A 9,526-nucleotide genomic window follows, 5' to 3' on the forward strand; every position below is an offset into this window, starting at 1 on the left:
ATCTGTTTGGGCTTCTTGCAGAAATTATTTGTTATTATGTTGACCATCCTCTCAAGAAAAAAATGACCAATGGCTGAATGCAGTTTGGGACTTCTTGTCTATAGACTAGCTCAGGGATGTGAAACTCTGGTCCTGGGAGTCCCAGGGAGTACAAGCTTTTGTTCCAGCCCAGCTCGAAAACACATGATTAAACTTATTGAGGTCTATATTGAAAACCATGATATATTGGTTCACTGGTCCACTTCTTTCTAGTCAGTGGATAATGCATAAGGAGAAAGAAGCAATTTTAGACTAAGATACACCCAAAGTCCTGTCACTAGTAACTAGTCATTCATATAGAGGAGAGTAGGGTAAGTTAAGCCATTTATTACCTTCAGCATCTTGTTGTTTAGGGAAATATAGTATCCTTTCTAACAAGGATATCTACATATATATATTCAGGATGTTGTGTATCCCTGGAAATAATCTGAATTCATGTAAACATTACAGTTTTGGAAACATAGTTTGGGGTATGGGTTAGTTGAGCCGCGGGACGGGCTAAGTTAAGCCGCTTACACATTTCTGTATTTAATTAAATATTAATACTACCTTTTTAAAATCATGTCTATCTTTATTTCCCAAAGACAATCCATCACAATCACAATAGTTTTTGTGCGTTTTAATCATTTTAAGCAGTCCCTTACTGACCTTTGCACTTTGGCACCTGACAGTGCACCCTGACCCCCCGGTGGCCCTGAACTGGACGCTGCTGAACGTCAGCCGGTCGGGCCTGAACTATGACATCATGGTGAGCTGGGAACCCCCGCCCTCGGCCGACGTAGCCGTTGGATGGTTGACACTGGTGTACGAACTCCAGTTCAAGAGGAGGAACAACTCACACTGGAAAGTGGTGAGTCACACATAGACACACTCGCACACATACCCTGACTGCACTTCCGGCCTATTACCCAGCGGCCTCTGCTGTTTTGAGTGCTAGACCACACTGAAACTCTGTCGACACCATAACAAGAAGAGTGATCCTGTTGTTGACTGCCTCAATCAACGACAGAGCCAAGTTTGTGTTTGTGGCATAGAAGAGTGTTTATGGAATAAAACGTAATTTAATGTATAAGAGGAAGACATAAACCTTTTATTTGAACATTTCGTAGCTTTCGATTGTATTCCTCTCTTACAAAAGTTTTTTGCCTCTGTCTCCCGCTCTCTCTCAGTTGGAGCATGAGTTTGGCACTCAGAAGTCAATCTACGGCCTTAGCACAGGAGAGGAGTATGAGGTGCGCGTGCACTGCGCAATGAGGGCCTTCAATAACTTTGGGGAGTTCAGTGATGCCATCTTTGTCCATGTGTCAGAGATTCCCAGTAAAGGTGAGAGGTCAGGGTCAGGGCGGCACGGGTTCGGGTAGAGAGGAGGGACAGTGTTGTTTACACAAAGAACAAACATGGCAGCCATCTTGCGCAAGGAAGACACTTATCAGGGATAGGGTAGGATTACCACATAATGCTAATAGTTAAATCATTGTTATTTATTGATTTGGTGATGATGATGATGATGATTCTGTTCTAGAGTCCACGTTCACTGTGACTCTGGTCCTGATCTTCGGGGCTGTGGGCGTGGCCATTTTCCTTATGCTCATCATCTTCTCTCAGCAGCAGAGGTGAGGACAAACAAACAAACACAAACGCACACACACTTCCGTCATCTTCATCTCCTCTCTCCCTCTTCCTCTCAGACTTATGGTGATTCTTCTGCCTCCTGTACCTGCACCCAAAATCAAAGGGATTGACCCAGAACTGCTTAAGGTAAGACCAAAAACACTGTGTGCATGCGTGTGTGTGTGTGCGCATGCATTTATCTTGTGAGTAGGTTTGATCAAGTACACTATATATACAAAAGTATTTGGACACCCCTTCAAATTAGTGGATTCGGCTATTTCAGCCACATATAAAATCGAGCACACAGCCATGCAATCGCCATAGACAAACATTGGCTGTAGAAAGAGCTCAGTGACTTTCAACGTGGCACTGTCATAGGATGCCACCTTTCCAACATGTCACTTTGTCAAATTTCTGCCCTGCTAGAGCTGCACCCGGTCAAGTGTAAGTGCTGTTATTGTAAAGTGGAAACGTCTAGGAGCAACAACGCCTCAGCCGCGAAGTGGTAGGCCACACAAGCTCACCGAATGGGCCCGCCGAGGGCTGAAGCGCATAGCGAGTAAAAATCGCCTGTCCTGAGGCAGAGTTCCAAACTGCCTCAGGAAGCAATGTCAGCACAAGAACTGTTTGTCGGGAGCTTCATGAAATGGGTTTCCATGGCCGAGCAGCCGCACACAAGCCTAAGATCACCATGCGCAATGCCAAGCGTCGACTGGAGTGGTGTAAAGCTCGCCACCATTGGACTCTGGAGCAGTGGAAACGCGTTCTCTGGAGTGATGAATCCGACGGACGAATCTGAGTTTGGCGGATGCCAGGAGAACGTTACCTGCCCCAATGCACAGTGCCGACTGTAAAGTTTGGTGGAGGAGGAATAATGATCTGCGGCTGTTTTTCATGGTTCGGGCTAGGCTCCTTAGTTCCAGTGAAGAGAAATCTTAACGCTACAACATACAATGACATTGTAGACGATTCTGTGTTTTCAACTTTGTGGCAACAGTTTGGGATGTTGGCACGCTCAAAGAAATATAATCTAGATTCTATTTCTATGGGCAAGCTATACTAATACAATAGGCTTTGTTTGTAAAATACATTTGGGCTTGGCAATGAAATGTGGTACAAGATGATTGAAGCGCTTGCAGTACTTGAATTCCGAGCTTAGGCATATAAGTACCTCTGTCTCAAACCCATACCCTCTTCACAAACACTCTCTGCCTCTATCTCTCCCTCTGTCACATCCACACCCTATCCAGAAGGGAAAGCTGAATGAGCTGAACTTCCTTCTGAGTGTTGGTGGTATGGGGGGTCTCCATCCCTACCCCCCTGACCTGTACCAGGACGAGTCCTGGATGGAGTTCATTGAGCTGGACGCAGACGAGCCTGAGCCTGGGGAGAAGGAGGACAACCAGAGCTCAGACACACAGAGACTGCTGAGCCTGGGTCACAACAACCACCGCACAAACCATGGCTGCTCTCACACCCTCCGGTATGGATAGGTTTGCAAAGCTACTGGTCATTTACCAAAGTTACCGGAATAATCAATGGTAATTTTGGTAATTCATACTTTTTATTTTATTTTATTCATACAGTATATACAGTAGTATTAATTTTGTATATCTGTGTCCATATTGTCCATGAGTTACTAGTGGAAACGCATTTTGTTCAATAGAAAATAGCCTAATTAATGAAAAAAGTGTCTAATCAACAATGGCATAATTTTCAATTAACTCTGCAACTCAATCAACTGCCAACAGTCTGTCGCCAAAACATTTACAAAAAAGATGACATTGACATCGTAAAATAAATGAAAGTGTGTACATTTTTTAAAATTATATTTAATGCTGAAACCAGATTGCGAATTAAACTGTGACATTGGTGGGGTCTCTTTTGGGTGCGCGTGTGCATCGTTTATTTTTATGTACCTAATAATAAAGACGTATTTTAAAGGTAAAAATGTATTACCTTTTAATGTGGCATGAACCAGTCATAATGTTTTCATCTGATTGTCAAACAAATCACTTCAAAAAGTAGGCTACCTGTGCATGTTTGTCCATTCCAAAATAATTCCAGCATCCATACAATGCACTGCATGCATATAATAGGCCTACATAAGTTGAATCAAAACAAGTTTACACCCTAGTTCAGGAGTTGTCCATAATTCATCACTTCATAATCAATGGCAATTGCAGAATGTCATTGGGTACACTTTTTGGTGTTTTGTAAACAGATGTCTATTTTCGTTCATCAAATGGGGCGAGTGTACATACAGTTTGGATGCTGGAATTATTTTGGAGTGGACAAACATGCACAGGTAGCCTATTTTCTGTAGTGATTTGGTAGACAATCAGATGACAACATCATGACTGGTTGTGTTCATTCCACATTAAAAGGTCATTCATTTTTAGGCTTACATTAAAGCTGCAATATGTAACTTTTTTGGGATGACCCTCCAAATTCACATAGAAATGTGTGTTATAGGTCTGTCGTTCTCATTGAAAGCCAGTCTCAGAAGCTGTAGATGTGCGCTATTCTATGCTTCCCATTCTTAAGTTTAATTTTTAGCATCTTTTACTTTCAGTTTTTGTACACCAGCTTCAAACATCTGAAAATATAATATTTTTGGTTATGGAAAATATATTTCACAGCGGTTTAGATGGTGTAATGTTTCTTTACACTATTCTTGCTTGTTTTGTCAGATAAACTGAAATTAGGCAAACTATTAGAATTTTTGCAACCAGGAAAGTTCTGCATAGTGCATCTTTAATTGATGCATCTTGCTTACAAATTGACCTATTTGGTAGCCTGAAAAGCCGGGACAGCTGAAATGGGGCTGAAACTGTCCCAGGAAAAACGGAATGGTCAATACAATGTGTATTACGATGAACTTCAAACAGGCTTACCGGCAGCCAGTGATGTAGTGGTAAAAATGGGTGGGTAATCTCTGACTGCCGGTTGAGGTGAAAAAAGTAACACTCCCTATACTTTCACTGCATTTTTCTGAAAAAAGTGGGTAAATGGCATTTACTTGCGTTTACTCATCACTAGGCCTACACCACTGCTGGTAGCCTACCCTCTTAGCCGAGGCAATTTTACACACAGGAACACATACAGAACAGGTAGCCGACATTCAATATAATAGTTGAATGAAAACATGTTTACACACTATTTCACGAGTTGTTCATAATTCATGAGTTGATTGCTTGGAGTCTTCACAGATTGTGTGACACAAAACACTATCTTTCTTTCCTTACATTAATTACATTTATTAGTGTTATTTGTCATTATTTAAACATTTAACAATTGACTTCGAACATTGAACATTAAACCCTGTACGAATCCTGGATCTTGGAGATCTCGGAAAATGCACTAAGTGTAACTATGCCTACGTAACATTGAATTATGTTTTGCCGTTTAAACAGTTCTCACGGGCACACAAATCCAAAATAATGTATGCTTCTAACCGAAAGAGTCAACTATAGGCCTACTGTCATTAACGTATACTTGTTGGATGGATTGGATGCACATTCGTGTCTAGCTGTAGGCTGCTGTACATTAGGAAAGTGTAGACTGGAGCCACTTATGGAGGCACGAAGCAGCTCTTAGTGGCGATGAGAACTGGAATGGTAACTCTCTGTCTCTGTCTCTGTCTCTCTCTGTCTGTCTCTCTCTCTCTGTCTGTCTCTCTCTCTCTCTCTCTCTCTCTCTCTCTCTGTCTCTCTCCCTCTGTCTCTCTCCCTCTGTCTCTCTCCCTCTGTCTCTCTCCCTCTGTCTCTCTGTCTCTCTCCCTCTGTCTCTCTGTCTCTCTCCCTCTGTCTCTCTGTCTCTGTCTCTCTCCCTCTGTCTCTCTCCCTCTGTCTCTCTCTCTCTCTCTCTCTCTCTCTCTCTCTCTCTCTCTCTCTCTCTCTCTCTCTCTCTCTCTCTCTCTCTCTCTCTCTCTCTCTCTCTCTGTCTCTCTCTCTCTCTCACAGCATCCCTGATAATGACTATGATCCAGAGCTGCCTGACCAGGAGACCCTAATGTTGATGGCTGCCCTCCTGTCCAGCCAACCAGAAAAAGATGAACCCTGCCTGGGGAACCGGCGGAGCCACTCAAACCCCCCGGCCCTAGAGGTGCAGGAGGTCCCATGCCCAAGGCTCCAAGCTCCAGGCTTAGCTCCAGAGGGAGGGGAGAGGCCCCTGGTCCAGACCCAGCTGGGAGGCCCTCATAGCTGGGTCAACATAAACGTCTATGCCCAGGTCAGCGATGTGATGCCCGCCGGAGGGGTGGTGCTCTCACCAGGCCAGCAGGTCAGAGCCCCGGAGAACGCTCCAACAACAGAGGAGGATAAGAAGAAGAATGGGAAAATGGAAGGAGGAGAGGAGGAGAGTGAGGAGGAGGAGAGGAGAAATAAGAAGTTGCCGTCTCAGCTGCTGGTGGTGGATCCTGAGGCTGGGGGCTACACGACAGAGAGCAGTGGCCAGCAAATCAGAACCCCTGACCCCTCCTCACCTGGGGAGGTCTACCACGCCTTCCCCCCACCTCCCCCCTATCTCCTGCATACCACCCCCCTAGGGAACTATCAGTCCCTGTACATCCTTCCCAACTCCCCTGCTCAGTTCCTCCCCCCTGTTTTGGACTACACTGTGGTACAAGATGTTGACTCCCAGCATAGCCTTCTCCTCAACCCTCCTTCCCCCAGAGGTCCCCCTCCTGCCCTCCACAACCCCCCTCCAAGCCCCTGCCCACAATGCCCATAGGGTACCTCACCCCGGACCTGTTAGGCAACCTCTTGCCTTAAAAAAAAAACCACCTCCCAGGTGGCCTTGGGGCATATAGGTCAGAGTTCACACGCCAGGAAGTCAGTAATCATCCCAGACAGACAGTCTTGTTTTACCTGATCACCGCTGGAAACCAAATATGTTACGGGACAGACAGGCACGATGTTTGTTTGAGAGGGTGATGGAAGGGAAGCTGGGAAAGAGAAACGTTTAGATGTTGTGTTTGGGTTTTATGTAAGTGATACTGGAACTTGAGGAAGGAGTAAATTGGCCTTTCTGGTATGACAGAGCTTAAAGAAAGACTTGTGTTGAACAAATCTTAGTGTGCTCTGTCTGACTAAGACTGAGACACCCAAAAACCCACTGTCTGAACCCTTTAAATGCACAGATTTCTAATATAATGTTACACACAGATAAACTTATGCACCACGTATACGCAGACAAGCTCAGACATGATTCTAGTTGGATGTTATCTGATACTTAAAGGTATCTATCATTTGACTGATCAAGTGCTATGTAAACATTTTCCTTGCAGACACACCCAGTCCCACCTTAATGTTTTCTACTATGATCTATTATAGAAATGTCAGAGAGAAGTGAGTAAAGAAACAAGCTCACATATATCATATAGCATATAGATGTTTAATGCTGTAGCATATTGGCTTAAGTCTTAACTATTCTGTAGATGGATCAAGTAACAGAATGTAATGGAGAATAACAAGCACATTTATACAATCACACACACGCGCACAGGCACACATATACATCATCGTTATCGCCTCATTAACTGACAGGACACTTAAGTGTGCTGTTTGTCAAACGTACCGCTACAATAAGTGCAAAGTGACTATTGGTGGCTATTGTCGTTCATTTAGCACTCATTATTTTGCTTAGTAGCACATTGGTCATGCTTATATTTAGCTTTGAATTCTTGCAGCAGAATCATCTAACAGTTACCCGACTGAGGTCACGGTATTGAACACAGCCATTAGACAAGCTGTGTGCACTCAATGTGAAAACTCACTCTGGTTACCATAATAAATGGAGAACAAGGCAGCTCATAACAGCGAACAGGTTTCAATTGTGTAATGAGACATTAACGAGCACAGACTAGAGTCTCACAGTACAGGAAAGACTGCTTTTGTATGGTCTACTTACTTTGCCTTCATTTTAATTGCAGGGACAATAACTGAAAATGTGTAAAGAGGTACTTAGAATATGTCTTTCTCTCTGTGTTTCTGTTGTTCTCAATGTAGTTGCAATGCCAATGTTAATGTGCTGTCGCTCGCGCTTTATGACAGTGAGATGAGCCTCTTTTGATGTAGTGAAACGTACTTAGACACTCAGGGTTTTCTATATGCACCCAACTTTGCAAACATGCCCAAGCAAGCGCGCACACACACACACACACACACACACACACACACACACACACACACACACACACACACACACACACACACACACACACACACACACACACACACACACACGCAAGCACATACATACACACCATTTCAAAACGTGGAAAAGACAGTATCTACTCTTCTTTTGAGCTGACATATACACACGCACACACATTGTTGTAAAAAAACAACTGGTGGTAAATTGGAAATGTACTAGTTTGTGTATCTGATCTGCATTAGTGATTGACAAGACGCTCCGTAGATACAGTAGATTATACATGTATCATCAGAAGAAAGATCATCTTCATCCCGAAGAGAAACCATCAGATCCAGTGGTTGCGTGAGGAGCTAGAGTATGTGTTTGGTGTTGGACATTGTACGGTACGGTCATAATTGTTCATAGGCAATGAACGCTTTAAAGGTGGATGTGAACCTTTCAGGGCCATCATTATTGGAGAGTCTCGTCTCTTCTGTGTATGACTGTGGCATTCTGTCAGATCCATTCAGCGTAACACTCTTAGAAAAAAGGGTTCTTCGGCTGTCCCCATAGGAAAACCCTTTGGTTCCAGGTAGAACCCTTTTGGGTTCAGTGTAGAACCCTCTGTGGAAAGGGTTCTACTTGTTTTTTTTTAACCTTTATATAACTAGGCAAGTCAGTTAAGAACAAATTCTTATTTACAATGACGGCCTACCCCGGCTAAACCCGGACGACGCTGGGCCAATTGTGCGCCGCCCTACGGGACTCCCAATCACGGCCGGATGTGATGCAGCCTGGATTTAAACCAGGGACTGCAGTGACGCCTCTTCCACTGAGATGCAGTGTCTTAGACCGCTGCGCCACCTTGGAACCAAAAGGTTTCTACCTAGAACCAAAAATGGTTCATCAAAGGATTCTTCTATGGGGACAGCAGAAGAACCCTTGTAGGTTCTAGATAACACCTTTTTTTTCTAAGACTGTACAAACTGCATCACAAGGACTGAAAGCCTATCTGTAAGTGCAGAAAATCTGTTACTATTTTGTGGTGTTCACTACAGGAGCTCTTGACCATTACGATTCATAAATATGAAACATATATTATGCCGGCACATTAAGAATGTTCAGTTCAGAGTTCAATATGGACAATATCAATTTTCAGTTGTCAATTCATCTAGTCAACAATTCATGAATGATGTGTTTTTAAACCGATAATACCACAACACAACCTGTTCAAGTGTGCCATTCTCTGGCATGCTTATTCTCTCTCGCTCTCTCTGCTTCATTGAGAAATGATTAAGTGAACTGCCGCTGCCGCCATTGCTGATGAGACCAGCATGTAAACATTGAAACAGAAATCTACAAGTGCCGTAACAACTATGTGTGTTGTATTTTGTTTTGTTACTAATCAGAAATGTTGCTGCTAGGTATGTTTCCCCGCCTGCATTCAGCCTTACCACGGGCTTATACAGGAGGATGCAACTTCACAGAAGGTTGAGATCAAAATGCATTGTCTTCAACAGACATCATTCTATGTTGTGTGGTAGAATATGAAAAAGTGTCCGCTCTATACATTGCATTTCTATCTGCAACATTCTAAAAAACTTTGCAACAAACGGAATAAGCCAGAGGTGCCTCTGTGTATATACAGTATAAGGAAAGAGATATCAGATTATTTAAATAATTAAGTACTCATATAACATTTGTGACAGGCCGGCTCAAACCAGTCTTATGTAGCAAA

At 43.4% G+C, this 9,526-nt stretch overlaps 1 protein-coding gene across 1 annotated transcript in view; it reads left to right on the forward strand.

Annotated features, from left to right (window-relative positions):
• ghra (growth hormone receptor a) overlaps nucleotides 1-9,162 on the forward strand; it is a 73,983-nt gene extending 64,821 nt beyond the window's left edge. Inside the window, 7 exon segments of the mRNA XM_014171137.2 lie at nucleotides 711-889; nucleotides 1,209-1,362; nucleotides 1,562-1,652; nucleotides 1,728-1,797; nucleotides 2,901-3,133; nucleotides 5,616-6,316; nucleotides 6,319-9,162. Coding sequence (XP_014026612.2) covers nucleotides 711-889; nucleotides 1,209-1,362; nucleotides 1,562-1,652; nucleotides 1,728-1,797; nucleotides 2,901-3,133; nucleotides 5,616-6,316; nucleotides 6,319-6,425 — 1,535 coding nt within the window. The 3' untranslated portion in view covers nucleotides 6,426-9,162.
• Nucleotides 9,163-9,526: the final 364 nt, after the last annotated feature.

Source organism: Salmo salar, chromosome ssa24 (assembly GCF_905237065.1).
Source record: "Salmo salar chromosome ssa24, Ssal_v3.1, whole genome shotgun sequence".
NCBI classification, from domain to species: domain Eukaryota; kingdom Metazoa; phylum Chordata; class Actinopteri; order Salmoniformes; family Salmonidae; genus Salmo; species Salmo salar.